The sequence below is a fragment of the Sarcophilus harrisii genome, chromosome 4, assembly GCF_902635505.1.
Source record: "Sarcophilus harrisii chromosome 4, mSarHar1.11, whole genome shotgun sequence".
Classification (NCBI taxonomy): domain Eukaryota; kingdom Metazoa; phylum Chordata; class Mammalia; order Dasyuromorphia; family Dasyuridae; genus Sarcophilus; species Sarcophilus harrisii.
Genome location: NC_045429.1, coordinates 160,682,523 through 160,698,455, shown reverse-complemented (window position 1 = coordinate 160,698,455; position 15,933 = coordinate 160,682,523). Strand labels below are relative to the sequence as shown.

General features: G+C 30.9%; 1 protein-coding gene across 2 annotated transcripts in view; it reads right to left on the bottom strand.

Moving 5' to 3' along the window:
* Positions 1-15,933, bottom strand: part of HBS1L (HBS1 like translational GTPase) — a 131,654-nt gene that overhangs the window by 94,148 nt on the left and 21,573 nt on the right. The window contains exons 4-5 of one of the 2 annotated variants that reach the window (XM_003769473.4): positions 15,605-15,790; positions 3,263-13,814 (exon numbers count right to left, since the gene is read on the bottom strand). In XM_003769473.4, the coding sequence (XP_003769521.1) occupies positions 12,325-13,814; positions 15,605-15,790 (1,676 nt within the window). In that variant the 3' untranslated portion in view covers positions 3,263-12,324. Of the gene's footprint in view, positions 1-3,262; positions 13,815-15,604; positions 15,791-15,933 lie in introns of those variants that run through there. The other variant, XM_003769472.3, reaches the window with a different exon arrangement.

The window sequence follows — 15,933 nt, the reverse complement described above, 5'->3', positions numbered from 1 at the left end:
AGTTTGTATCAGTGCTCCAACTGCTGCTTTTCCTCTATCTCCTGCTTCTTTTATAGAGGCTGTTTTTCTTGGCACACATTAAGTCATTCAACAATATTTAATAAATACCAATAAAGAAATGAAAAATAGCCGAGTGTTGCATTTTAAACATTCATTCACTATCTACTATTCAAGTGACTTTTATCAAGTTATTTAATGTTTAAGTCATCTAATAGTTATGTTCCTATAAATAAGTAAATGGGACTGGTGTCCTGGTATAATCAAAGATCGTAAATACTTCAAGATTTTTGGGGACATCACTTATAAATAAGCCTCACACCATTATCTATTCGAGATTTTTAATTTTCTAAAATAGCCACAATCTAAATCTGTCACTATGATAGAAAAAATGAAAATCATTCCAAACAGGAAGGGAAACTGATAAAAATCAAGAATTTGAGGGATACTGTTATATTAACTACAGCAACAGTTTGAGTAAGTTAAGTTCATAAAGATCAGATTTTTCAAAACAAAAGAAAAAAATCAAGATCTAGACAAAACTCATTTAATTTCAACTTATTTCATTTTTCTCATACTATTATTGACTCTGGAGAGAATACATTATTCTGATGTTAAATTTAACAAATAAGCCAACTCTAGTAGAATGACTGAGGTAGAAGTTAAAGAAAGGTAGAAGGAAGGAAACATTATATTACAATTTAAAAACCTACCCTCCAAAAAAAAAAAAAGTACAATTTAAGAGTATTTTGTTTTCAAAATATCAAAAGAATCAAGAGGTTGAAAATTTACAATAGAAAGGCATCTTTTAACTACTCTAATTCATCACAAACAACCAAACGAACAGGACTATTACAGTAAATCATGAGTGATCAGATGATAAATAAAAATACAGGAATATGAATTTTTAAAAGTCTCTACTCATAAACCACGATTTATCGTATAAGATAATCAGTATAATGATTATGAAGTACTAAATGAAATTTTAAGTTCTGAAATATACAACTTGATGAAAGGAATTTTGACAACTTTTTCAAGGGGGAACATATGGAAGTTTAAAAAAAAAAAGTTAAAAGGAAAAAAGAAAAAAAAACATGTCCTTGATATAACTGTTTGACTTTACAAGGGATTATTTTCCCCTCCTTCCACCCAACACATTTATCATTAAACTAGAGCAACAAAATTTGAATTAGTATATAATAACAAATCAAAAGGCATTTATTACATGCCTACTATGAACGAGGTATCAGGGATACAAAGACAAACACAAAAATGTCTCTTTCCTTAAAGGCTTCCATCAAGAGAAAAAATATGTACATACTTACATGAAAACATGCAAAAAATAAATGTATAGTAAACAGAGGGCACTAACAGGTGAACTAATTAATATGGCTTAAACCTTGTATAAGATACCTGTTGGAAAGTTTTTAAAGAAACAAAATACTCTTAGAGGCAAGAGGGAAGAGGTGGGTGTGTCTTTGAAGGCTTTAGGAACAACTAGTACAAAGGCATGAAATGGAGCATTATGTATGAGAACAGTAAGAAAAGACAGCTGGGGATCTGTATCCCAAAAAGCTCATAAAAAAGAGAAAAGACCTGCATGTGCAAAAAGAAAAGACCTGCATGTGCAAAAATGTTTGTGGCAACCCTTTTTGTATTGTCAGGGAACTGGAAAATAAGTGGATGCCCATCAGTTGGGAAATGGCTGATTTCAGAAAGACTGGGAGAGACTTACATGAACTGATGGTAAGGGACTTGGGTAGATCAAGAGAACCTTGTACACAGCAACAATAAAATTATGTGATGACCAATTCTGATGGATGTGGCTCTTTTCAACAATGAGTTAATTCAGGCCAATTCCAACAGGCGTGAGAGGAAGACAGTCATCTGCATCCAAAGAGAGGACTGTGGACTTTTTAATCTGACTGTTCTGCTGCAGCATGATAAATGTGGAATTATGCATAGAAAAACTGCACATGTTTAACATTCTAGGGGAGGGAAGAGAGGATGAAAAATTTAAAATGCAAGGTTTTGCAAGGTTGTATGTTGAAAACTATCTTTGCATGTTATTTTGAAAATATAAAGCTATTATCATTTAAAAAAAGAAAAGAAAAATCAGTTGGACATCAAGAACTAATAATTTACTGAAGTAAAAATTGTATTATTACAAAAGGATGAAAAAAGCTATAAATATCAACCTCAAATGTTAAACAAAGTAACCTTTTCATCATGGCAAGTCTTTAAGGTTCCTTATCATCCTAGCTGCCCTTCAATTTAAAAATGTCTTTATCAAAATATGAAGTCCAGATATGAACTGCTATTTCCACTAAGTCTCTCACTAAAGATGAATACAGCAGAAGTTATACCTTTCTCTAGGCACTTTGATTCTATTAATTAAGTCTGAGATTATAATAGTTTTTAGTTATTATTATTATTATTACTATCACTTATTCTTACTAACACTGTACTCCATTAAAGTACCAAGACCTCTTTCCCCACACACAAACTATCATTTAGTTAGGTCCCCCTTGCCCATTCTGTACACATACAATCTATTTTTAAAATCTTTATTTTAAATCTATTTAAACATAGTTTACATCTGTACAGCAACTAAATGGCACAACGGATAGAGTGCCAAATGGAGTTAAGAAGATTCATCTTTTTAAGTTCAAATGTGATCTCAGACACTTAATAGTAGTGTGACCCTAGACAAATCATGTAAACCTATTTGCCTCAGTTTCCTCATCTCTAAAATGAGCTGGAGATAGAAATGGCAAACCATTCCAGTTTCTTTATCAAGAAAATCCCACAGGGGTAGTGAAGAGTTGAATACAACTGAAAAAAATTAAAAATAAAAAATAAAAAAAAACTTACTGAAGTTTACATTTCTTTACATTTACATCTACCTAGGTCTTTCTGAAATCAGCCTTATTTCTTACAGAATAATATCATTCATTTACCATAACTTATTCAGCTATTCCCCAATACATCAGTGTTAAACAGAAAAAGTTTTGAAAATAGAGTCAAGTTTTTCAGTTCACATATTCAGTCAATATTAAACAAATCTAACTAAACATCATACAATTCACATTTTCCCTTCTTGTCCACAAAGATATCTTGAAACTTGAGTGAGGATAATTATTTTGGCAGTGGTATGAAAAATGAAAGGGAGAAATTAGGGACTAAAGGCAGGGGAGAAGAGTTACAAAGCTTTTAAAACAATCCAAACAAGAAGGAAGGATTAAACTTACTACAAGCAAGGAGGAAGGATTAAACTTACTTTTATTGCACTCCTTTTTCATGTACAGTTTTGTTTCACAATCTATACCATAAGATCTTTGAGGGCAAGGACTATGTCTTGTATTTACATCCTTATAACATCAAGCATAGTGCCTAGTACACTTGGCATTTAAACACTGATTGATAATGATGATAAAATTAAAAATTTCTCTGAGGGAAAAGATTACTTCCTGGGAGGAAAATTAAATTTTGTATAAAAAGAATTTGTATGCATAATCAAAAGTTAAGCAATAAGCTTTTTTTTAATTAAAAGAAAGCTTAAAAGCAAACTTTTTAGATTCTTTCAATATTCATACTATACATACATACACATACATATATATACTAGTCACTCCACATGTTGCAGTGACCCTCACTTAGGGCCTTTTTGTCTGAGTTATTTGGGAGTATATACCTAATAGTGAACTCTTTTTGTGAAAGCATTATGGACATTTCAGTCATTATCTTCACAAACTATTCTAGAGTGGCTAGACCAGTTCACAACTTCACCAACAGTGTCTTAGTACACCTATCACTTTCACATTTCTACCATATTTTATTATCTTTGCAGATCTTCTAGATGTAAAATGAAATTTCAATATCCATTCTCATTCACAATTCTCTTATTCTTACTGATTTTGAGTATTCTTTTCTTTGTTAATAATTTGTAATTCTTTTCAGAACTTTTTTTTAATAACAAAGAACTAGAAACAAGGTAAATGCCCATAAATTGAGAAATAGGCAGATTGTAGTATATGGAAGTAATCAAACAATCATGAACCAAAAGAAGTATAAAGAATACAAAGAAGGTACTGACAGCTTATATCAACTGATGCAAAGTGAATTAAAACAGAAATAGGAAACTAATACATACAATGACTAGACTAATATATACTAAAAGTCTAACAAGTAAAATTGTTAGTATAAATTGAATTTATAACAATAACAAATCAGAAGGCTAGAAAATTATAATTAAATTTGACTCCAAGAAGGAGCTAGAAGGTACCTTCCTTCCTTTTTTGCAAATAAAAAATATAATATATTAACACAAAGGAATCCTACTGTACCATAAATAAAAACATACATAAAAATTTCAGAGAAACAAGAAATAACTTTGGTAAACGAAATACAGAATGAAAAAAGCAGAGTCAAAGTTACAACATATACAATGACTACAATATAAAGTCAACAATAAGCCATTAAAAGTAAGATCAGATAGAATGCTGGAAAAAAGCATTTATGTTTCTGTATTCTAGCAATGTTAAATTCTATGAAAGCTTTTACTAAGACAAGTCGTATGTTTCAAAAGTTTATATGTAAGTAGGCTACCTGGACTTCAGGATGAATTTGGAGCTATAAAAAAAAGGTGTAATTAATTACAGATGTAATATAATTTAAAAAGATGATTAATGCATAGGTTGACTCACAGAAGTCTATTTCATACAATGAACAATAAGAGGCTTAATGGAGAGAGTGCTACATCTGGAGACAAGAAAACCTGGGTTCAAGTCCTACTCAAAAACTTAGCAGCTATGGGAACAAAGGCAAGCCATAACACCTCTCTTAAGGTGCCAATAACCCCCTGAGAATTTGCCTAAGCTACAAATGAATGAAATAACAGTTCTTTGATTTATTAAAATGATCTTACATTTAAAAAGGGGATCAGGATTTAAAAATACCTCACAGGACCAAGCAAACATTTGCAGCAAAATGAAGTATCTGGTCCTTCTCATATTAACTATCTACTCATTAAGTGAGATATGCCATATAAGACTTCTCCTTAAACAAGAATCAGTTACATGCAGTGTTACTAACTTTTAAGAGTTTTGTTAAAAAGGAGGGTTCTAACTGTACCCCCAAAAAGTATAGGAAACAAAAATGAAATGTTAATTTTTTGAATATTAAGAAATAATTACCATTAATCAAAATAGAATTTATAATATTCCAGAATACTTTAAGGTAGCTGGATTATTTTAGTACTTTTTCTTTTACTGACTGTGTAACCACACCCCACATTTGACGCATGCTACAAAAGAAGCATTGGCAACAAGGGGTTACAGATGACTGAGGCTTTGGGATGATGAAGTGAATTGCCTAATATTATATAGCTATTAATTGACAAGGCTAAAATTCAAATCCAAATCTCCTGATTTTTGAGACAGTCTTTCTACCAATTCAATTTAATAAGTATTTATTAAGCACCACTATGTGCCAGGCACAGTGTTAAGTGCTACCAAGTCAACTCTCATAAATGTTGCATCACAGATAAGGCTGGCTCGGTGTGGAAATGGTGCAGGCAACTACCTAGCAGGTTATGATTCTACAGGCAACACATATTCCCCAAATATCAGCCAAAAATGCAACACATTACAAATAGCCAAAAATATCTCCAGTGGGCTGCTGTGTTCCTACCTCAATTATAATTTCCTGTTATTCAGCCACTCCTTTAAGTGAAATAACAATGTAGTAACTTTCAGGATATACAACTTCTAGCAGTGATTAGCTGATTATGTTGGCTAATCATCATCTTAGGACACAAAGCAGGGAAACTGCAGGGTAGGAAAATCTGAGGGAAAGTATGAAAGTGAACACAACAGAAACAAGCTACTATCAATAGAATGTCCTTGATAACATGAGGGAGGATACTGGGAGGAGGGAAAAGCCTATCTTCTACTTAAAAAAAAAAAAAAAAATCTTTACACAATCATGTAAATTACCCCCTTTACTCTTTCGTTGTGACAAAGAAAAATAATGAAGTAAAAACATCCAATAATGAACAATATATTCTCTCCTAGACATTCTGTCATGAAAAGAAAATTCTGAGAATACAGAATCACACATTTCGAGCTAGAAAATGTCTCAGATATCAAGTTTAATCACTTAACAGATAAAATTACGGTACAGAAAGGTTCAGTGACTTGCCCAAGATAACACAGTTGGTGTGTGTATGAGGCAAGATTTGAACCCACTTTTTCAGATTCCAAATACTTTGGTTTAATATCTGTTCTCTAGGATGCTCACTGCATTTTCAGTTACTCAGACTTCCTTTCAGTGGTCTCTTCATGTACACTGTGGTCATTGTATATTTTGTTCTCTTGGATCTGCTGATTTCACACTCTATTCTCACAAACTTCCAATTAATTCCTAATTTTCTTTATCTCTTACTATATTATCAACATCCCATTAGATATTTACACCATTGTTTTTCTCAGTCATTTCTCAAATGAAGGCTGCCCACTTTGTTTCTAGCCTTCCCATTACAATGCAAGTGGCTATGAATATTCTTATATACTATGAACTTTTGTTTCTGTTGAATTCCCTGATGTATTGTATATTTCTAAACTCTACTTTAAAATTTACTCCCAAAATTTCAATAAAGAGTTGAATGAGAATGACTCCCAATTGCGGCAAAGGCAAAGCATTAATGTATTAAGAGGCAAGATTTGAAAACGTCTTCAATATATGTTTGATCCAGACCCATGTTTTTTTTGTTATAAGGAATTCCTAACAAGAAAACTCTTTCAACCAAGGCAGATCAGCAACTGTTGTGCAAATTATAGTTTTAGAATTGCCCATGACATTGAAAAGTAAATTGCCCAAGGTCACACAGACCATATATGGCAGAGGTAGGACTTAAACCTAGATCTTCCTGGCTCAATAATGATGACAATATTAATGACAGGAACATTTATAAAACACCATAAATTCACGTGTTATCAGAAGTTCGACTCTTCCTCAATAGTCTTATGGTCTTAGCTACATGAATTCACCTATCTCTACCTTAATTTCTTCCTATGTAAAATAAAGAAGCTGCTCTATCTAAATGACTGTTGTTCTCCCTCTTTGATTTCTTTCAGTTTAACACCCTAATGGATGGAAAGAAAGGGCCCAAGGAAAAGCCTATGACAAAAAGGAGGTAGAAGAAACTAAGAATATACTCTTTTCATGAGATCAAAGTGCAGACTATGGCCTGGTACCAGTATAAAGAGGATTGCATACAACCCATACAAATGTATAAAACCTATAAAAAGCAGGTCTTAACAAGTCACATAGCATAGTAACCATAAAAGTGTCCCTAAAATAAGTCCATTGATCTCTCATTAATCATTAATTTCCCCCTTGAAACTTATATTAGCACTTAATTTTGTATATTTCTATTCATGCAGTACTGTGCCCTCCAAGTAACTTAATTTCTCTATGAGTATCAGCTACATGAGGTTTAGGACCCTATCTTATGCAAAATTTCTATCTTCTACCATGATGCTCTGCACAGAATGCTTTATAAATGTGTGTTGAAATGAATCAAAATCCAAGAGAAACTTGCAAAGACCAAGCCAAATATATCGCCTTCATGATTCAATTCAGCCCTGTCTCAATAAGGTATATCATACTTACACACTGAAAGAATGTGTCAAGAATTTGAATATTTTCCTGACTGTATGTCCTGATTGGTATCTAAAAATCATTTGCTAGAATCTGAGTTCTCTTAAAAGCCTGCTGCTATGGTTTTGTTCAGGGGCTTCTATAATAAGACAGCTTTCCAAAGAGTGGGGAAAACATGTATTGATATGTCTAAGGCTCCAGACTCTCTTTATGCATCTGACTCTCTTAAATATGAGATGTTGCTTTCAATAAGAAGCTCTTTATTTACAATAAATGAGTTCATTCTTTTGAATAATGAAAGGGATGATAGGTAAATTGATTAAACAGATTAAGAGACAACAATGAAGCCAAGTTACACAGATAAAAAATGTTTTATAAAATAAATTCTGCTTGGGTAAGTTCACTTTCCTTCCACTGACCTTCTTATAATTACCAAATTATTCACAACCAAATCTATAATGGATATTCAAAGTTGATTTCTGATCAAAAAGTAAAAGAAAAGACCATAAAAAAGCTTTACTCTCATTAAACCTAAGCTTTTTAAATGATTAATATCAGCTCTGTAAGAAATTCTACACAGCCAGTTTGTCTTGTTTTTTAATTCATTTACAGAAACATTAAGTAGTACCTATAATAAAAATTATTCAAACACCATTGTGAAATTTTCAGGTTTATATTTTTTAAAAATCAACATGTAAATCTGTGATGCATTTTTTTTACACTTTACATAAAAAACTTTAACATTACATTTTTCAACATTAACCTTTTGTAAAATGTCCACATTTTGAGTTTATACACATAACAAATACTTTATAAACTAAAAATCTAAATTCCAATATACAATGAGTTCAACTTTCCCATACATAATTATATGTACATTTTTTAAATTACAAGTTATCTGAAAAGTAGAAAAGAATTTTTTATCAAAAGACCTCACAAACATTTCAACACATATAAAATACCAGAAAGCAAATTAGCCAATAGGAACTTCTACACTAACTTGCTAGGACAAATTACTACTTTCACAGTTCTGATTCTATGTAGTTGTTTGTTTATTTGTTTGTTTTTTAAGTACCCGTTTCTCATATTTACAATATCTTTTATACTGATTCTGGTTCAATATAAGTTGGATAACACTAAATTCATGATTTCCCCCCGAAAGGAGCACTGTATATTTCTCCACTGTCAAATACTAAACAAAATATTTCAGGAGGGCTCCCTTCAGGATGATAAGCTATTGAACTTACCATTCAGTGCTTTGAAACAACTTAAGACACTGTTTGAAAATACACATTAATTGCCTGTGGTCTGTTATTAATACAAGAACCAATGATCTAATTAAATCAGACAAAAGCAGAAAAGTCAGTTAAGTACTGACTTAAGTCAGTACTTAAAAAAGTTGAGAAATAAGAATACAAAGCTGACAGGCAAAAAAAATTAGTTCAGTAAGCAAATTTTTCTTTTTTTAAGTAGAAAATAGGAATAGAATAAAGCAGTATTTTTAAAGATACAGGGAAGAAATCTTGTATAAAGATATCCTATAATTCTCTGTAATTACTATTAAGTAGCATCATCTCAAAAAAGAAAAAGAAAGCCCAGCCAAGTAAAGGCTTTGATTATATACTTGAGTGATACTGAAGAATCAAACCTCTACATAAAAAAATCTTAAGAAAATAAAAGTAAACATGACAATTACTTTTTAATTGGTTTACTTCTGAAAAGAAATTATGTCAAAGGCAATTAGTAAAAATATTTTCCTATTATAAAAAATTTTTTTTGATGTTATAAAAATTACAAGAAAGAACAATTGCTTTACACACACCTCAAAATTTATGTTTGAACTGGAAGAATGAAAGTAAAATTACATAACATATCTAGACTACAAACTTATTGCTGAATAAATGGTAGTTTAAAATATCTACACAGTGCTATCAATATTCAGTCATTACTTGAATATTAAAGTACAAGCACATTCCTACATACAAACAGTGATAAGTATAACTAGTTCAAACCTGGATGTTTTTCAAGGAATTCAGAGAATGCAAAGGTTTTACCTGAGCCAAATATGTGTGTATTTTAGTATTTCTGCATGTCTGACCATGTATGCTGGCAGGAAGAGATATTGGAACCAAAACAACAAGAAGATTGCTGCTTTTAACTCATGCTACAGAATCCATTTTCCCAAAGAAATAAAATTGTACGTAGTAGATGTTTTTGGATCACTTCACAATAACCTATTTAACCTTACACTGTGTAGCTGAAAAAAAAATCTAACGTAATTGTAACACAATTGTTGGCAACGCATATCCTGAGTTAACTAAGCTACCTTACAAGTAAAATTGATTTTGTTGTCTACTCTAGCAATCTAACCATTATTTCAAACATTGTTTTGGTAGGAAACTGTGTCCAGAGTTCTGAACTGATCTATATCGGTATTATGATATTTGGTATTTGGGCTTAACAATATTTTAAAACTGAAAATGGTTTCATGTAAAATGAGTTGTTACCTTCCTATCTCCCAACCTTATTCAAAATATTGACTTAAAAATTCAAAATTATTAAGTAGTTTGCTACTTTCTTACAACTGTTGACCAAACACAAAATTATTTTTGAACTACAAAACTGATACCCCCCAAAAAGCCAAAATATAGTTTAAAATTTTAAAGTCAGTAGCAGCATTATCTATAATGTAATGAAGTATGAAATTCTAAAATGCCAAACAGAACCTCACCCTGAATGCCTAATTAGCCTTGCAAAGAATATTGTTCATTATGTATAATAGTCTTCAAAATATGAAAATCAAATATTTATTTTTAAGAACAATTAGTATAAATTCACTTCAAGTTTTTTTTTTTTTTTTTTACCAAAAATGCTACTTTCAAAATCATTATTATACATACAACCAATAAATACTGAGACATACTCCTGAGCAATAAGTTAAATGGTAGCTAGAAAAAAACTTTTTTTTAAATCCCTATAAAAATCCTAAAGTTCATAGGGAAAGTCGATTTGTTTTCTTATTGCAAGAGGTGACTTTTTGATATTTAAACATATTATTTCCAGGTAGCTGCCAAGAGAAAATGTTTATTTACCTGAATAAAAAGTAAGCTTTATGGGAAATAAAGAATTTGTAGTCATTTATACCTGCTAGAAATGATAAGCATCATACATTGACCTAACTATACATTTACATAATATACAATGCCAAACACACACACATTAAAAATACCTCAAATACAAATACTGATAGTGTACCATGTTTAGCCTTTCTAGCAGATTAAAATGCCTATTAAATGTTCTCTATGCATATACATATTTTAATTCTTCATGGATCTGTGATTTAACTGATGGAGGACTATATCCCTTATACAACTTAGTAAACAATCTTTCAGAACTTTTATAACTGGATATTCATGACCCTAGAGTCAAATTAGTGATCCTCTCCAAATTTAGCTTAGCTTGTCCTCAAATGACAAACATACTATCTTTATACTACTACTTGAAGTCTTTCCAGTTTAATTGAGCCTCCCAGAGCTTATACTCTACTGATGTAGTTTTTAAGAAATACAGTATTCATGTCCACATCACAAAAAGGTTCTGGAGGAAGAAAATTTTGAAGGTTTTAAGGAATTGGAATACACCCAGTCAGAATCACTACTTTTCTGTGGTATTGCTTAAATCCTAATTACTAAAAACCAAAAATAATTTTAAGTTCAAAAGGGTCTGATTTATTTTTCTTTCAGAGATGAAAAATGACTAAAATAGTTTTAACTTGGTCTGATTGTACCCAAAACCAGCTCTTATTGGGCAAATATCTATTAATAGAGAAAAGAAAAGCCTTGATTTTGAACATTTTTCTAAAATAAAAAATAAAACTAATAAAAAAAGATACCTCTTATCCATTCCTCCCCCACAAAAAAAAGCATCATGTTTTGTGTCTGAAAACATTCAGTAAGAACAAATGTGTAAACAATCTCTACGACTAACAATATACATTTCAAATTATAAAAGTGGTCCCACTAACTGGTTTCTATTTGATGTTTAGCAGCAAACGATTTATTTACACCCCAGAATATCTTTCTTAAAGCTTTGGAATTTCAGAATTGACTATACATTTAAACTGATACCCAGAAAAACAGTATAATCTGAAATGACACAAATAATATTCTTAAAACTATAATCTTAAAACTATTTTCTAGGCATGCAATGCCATATGCATATAATTTTTAAAATCCACTAAACTAGTAATCCAAAATGATTGCTAAATGTATTGAATACTCTTAGTAGAAAAGCAAAATCTTTACAACTTCAAAAATAAGCTTTATAAAATACAATTATTCATTTCAAATCTGGAAAAAATTTTTTAGCTAAATTAAGTTTCAAATAAAATTGGTTTGATGTCTGAATAACAACTCTATATACACAATTTGTAAACATTATGGGGGCTCAGATGGTTAATTATACATGTCATTAATGATTACTGAGGACGGATAGCAAATGATTAATTTCAGTGCAATAATACAAATGAATTAAAGTTATCAATTCAGATACATTTTTTAAAATATGTAATAAAAATTAATTACAATTCCAAAGTATAAAGTTATTCTGTAGAGATTTTAAACTGGTTTAAAAGAAAAGGCTGTTGTCGAATTCTCCTCTTTTACACTATTCTCTAGTAAAAGCTTTCTTTTGATTAGCCTTCACAATATCATCAGGGGATGCGGATTTGAAGTCAAATGGTGTTATTACTTTGAGAGGACCTATTTCTTTGTCCTTTACTTCTTGAACTTGTCTACTGTAAAGAAAAGTCTTATAGAGGTCAAAGGTGTGTCTCTTGCAGGTTTTCGGTGGATATCGAAGACACAGTGTTGAAGCAAAAGCTGATGGTCTAGCAGCAAGGGCCTTTGTCCAAGAAAGAGAAAAAGCTGGTTTTCTAGTAATATAGCCTTTCTTGCTTTTCTTATTCTCTTTGGAGAAACTAGAATTTTTCACTAGCTTAGAACTTGGAACTTTAGCTCCTGATATTAAGATATTTGATTGGTTTTCTATAGGTTTTGGAAAGATCTCTGGGGTTTTTATAAGGACACTTAGATCAATATTTGAATCTACTGCAGAAGACTTTATTTCAGGTAAATCTAACATAGAAGGATCTTTTTTAATTTGAGATTTATCTACTTCATTAATAGATTCTGCAATTAAATCAGAAAGAGACAAATTTTCAAGATCTCTAGTAGGAGAAGCTTTAGAAAATGCCAAAGATGACAGAGATCCTGTTAATTCGGGTATTCCAGTCGAAGACTGATACTGAGTTATTTGTGACAATGGTGTAGATCCCAAACTCTTATCTGTAAAACTGGCAGAAGACTGGTTACAAAGATCAGATAAAGAAAAATACTGGCTTGGATTATTTTCTTTGTGTTCTTGAAATAGTTCTGTGAGAGATGGACTTTCACATTTGGAAAACTGTACCCTATCTTTTTCTAAATTATGTTTCTTGGAACACTGCTGAGCTGAAAGAACAGTTCCAGATAATTCTGCCTTTTTATTCTGAAGGTGACTTACATTGTTATCAAGGGTCATGTTTTCTAATGTGTTAGTTAAGTAAAAAGAATTAATACTTTCCATGTTGTTCTGTACTGGAATGTTTTCAACAATGGGTAGTAAATTATTTTCAATAGACAAAGAACTATCCGATCTTTTTGTCTGCATTAATGCTTTCAAATCTGGTCCTCCCTTATACTCAGAAATATCCAAGGAAGGAGACACAGATGAATCAGCTCCCAATAATTTACCATCTACACTATCTGAAATCATATTTTCAAGGTCACTTCTAGATGAAAATTTAACTTTTGGCTGACTGTTAAGAGATTCATAAAATGAATCATGTGGCATATCATTAATTAGGTCAGCTAATGACAGCTCTTTTGATGACTTACATGATTCTAGTTTCTTATCACTGTGAGGCCTGTCAAGTTTCTTTTTTTTATGTAGTAAACGGTGACTCAAGATATTTGAAGAATTACAAGATAATCCATCTTTAGGTACTGAGTCACAAAACTCAAAAGGGTTACTACTGCACCCTGAGTGGTTTACGGATGAAGGAAAAAAGCATTGAACATTATCAGTTGATACTTCAGATGAACAAAATAAGACTCCTTACCTTACAATAGCCAGTAATTTTCAGATTAATGGTTCCAGAAAAAAAAAGTTCCACATATGGAGAAGACAGTCACAGCAACCAAAAGAAAACATGAAACGAGGCATTTAATTACTAAATGTTTCTTTAAAGAACTGAGACATGAATAAAGAGGTGCAGGTCATTATTTAAGAAATATTCTGAAGGATACTTTCAAGACATTGTTACCTTCCATTTGCAACTGAAAATTTTAACAATTAAAAAATATAGCTACTCAAAATAACTGTTTGGAAATGTATACTTATATTTAATTTATACTTTAACAGATTTAACATGCATTGGTCAACCTGCCATCTAGGGGAGGGAATGGGGGGAAGGAGGGGAAAAATTGGAATAAGTTTGGCAATTGTCAATGCTGTAAAATTAGCCATGCATATAACTTGTAAATAAAAAGCTATTTTTATATATATATATATATATATATATATATATATATATATATATATATATATATATATAGCTACTAATATAGGAAATGATTTACTTAAATGAGAGTTGGGTTTTTTTTGGGGGGGGGTATTAGTTTGTTTTTTCTTAATTTATCTTATTCAGGAGTACAGATATATTGCAAAATAAAAGCTAGTATGAATTACCAGGGTTTCAATAAATCTGAATTCATGAAAAATTTGAATTGCAGAATTTTATAAATTGATGTTTTATTATTTTTTAATATGTACAGGAATTATTACCTAAGCTAATAACAGGTACTGGACCTTGAATCCTACTTTAGTGAAGTGAAGATTTATTAGTAGTCCAATTATTTTTATAAAATGGATAATTTTGAGTAAATATTCCCTCTCTCTTTTTTTATATTATTTCCCTATAAAAGCCATCAACCTACGTAGCCTTTGTGTAAATTACCCTAATTCTTAAATTAATAAACTGTTAAATTATTAAGATTTTAACAGATCCCTGGTTACTCAAATTTAAACCCAAAAATTTAATTTTAAAAAAGCCAAACAAAAGAAAACTTTACAAAATTCAATCTTTAAACATATGCAAGTACCTAAGAAAAACCTGCTTAAACAATTTTTCTTTAGTCTAAAATAGTTAACTAAAAAAATGAAACCGTGGTTAAATATTTAAATCCCACAATGGTCAGTCAATTTTGCCCAAATAAAGGCAGCTTCAGCCAACAACTTTGCTTTAACCTGAGTAAAACATTTTGCATATCCAGGACACTAGGTACAAAAAAGCTCAAATAATGTGAGAAGAGCCTAATATAAATACAAAAACAAAGGCTCAAATGTACTATGTAAATAGCACAATGTATAGGTAATATATAGTTCTTTTTAGTTTTAATATTAAAGCTAATTAATTTTCTACAAACAAAAACTGAATTTGGCTCTTTTACAAGTTTAAACATTGAATCGATATCAGTTCCCATTTATATGATTTTCTAAGAAATGATAGTTTAAAAAAAAAGTATTAGTTAAATATCTAATCCCCAGTTTTGTTTCTACTATTAATTTCCATTTCCTACCTATTTCCTTTTTATTTACACCACTAACAAGAAACTTATTAACTCAAATTTAATTTGATTTGATTTGATCTGCCCAGGCAAAATATAAAAACAAATAGTAAATAAGCCCAAAGAGAGACAATTAGGTGCATGAAACAGCATGACACCCTAAAAAATCCATCAATTAAGTAATCAATCTGAAGAGCAAGAGTTAGGTATATTCAAAACTTTGTCAAATGTTAACTTATTAAAAGTAATAATGGGTTTTAAGACAATTAATAGCATACCTTTTGTTGCCTTTCCCATGGAGATAGCTTCCTCACTCTTGGTCTGCTTTTTATCTTGCTCAAGCACCATAGCTAAAGCCTTTTCCACATCAAATTTACTTTGCAACACTGCTTCAATCATTGTTTGATCTGGGACATCATCTCCAAGCACCTCTCTCATGTGATCAAGGCATGAGTAAAGACGAGCTATGGCAAACAAGGGTCAAAAAAACCACATTATACAGTGTCACAAAACAGACCTAAACTTTCCAAATTAACATCCACATTTCTATACAGTTTGTAATCCTATAAGCATGGCTAAAATCTATCATTTTTGCTTAAAGATTTTC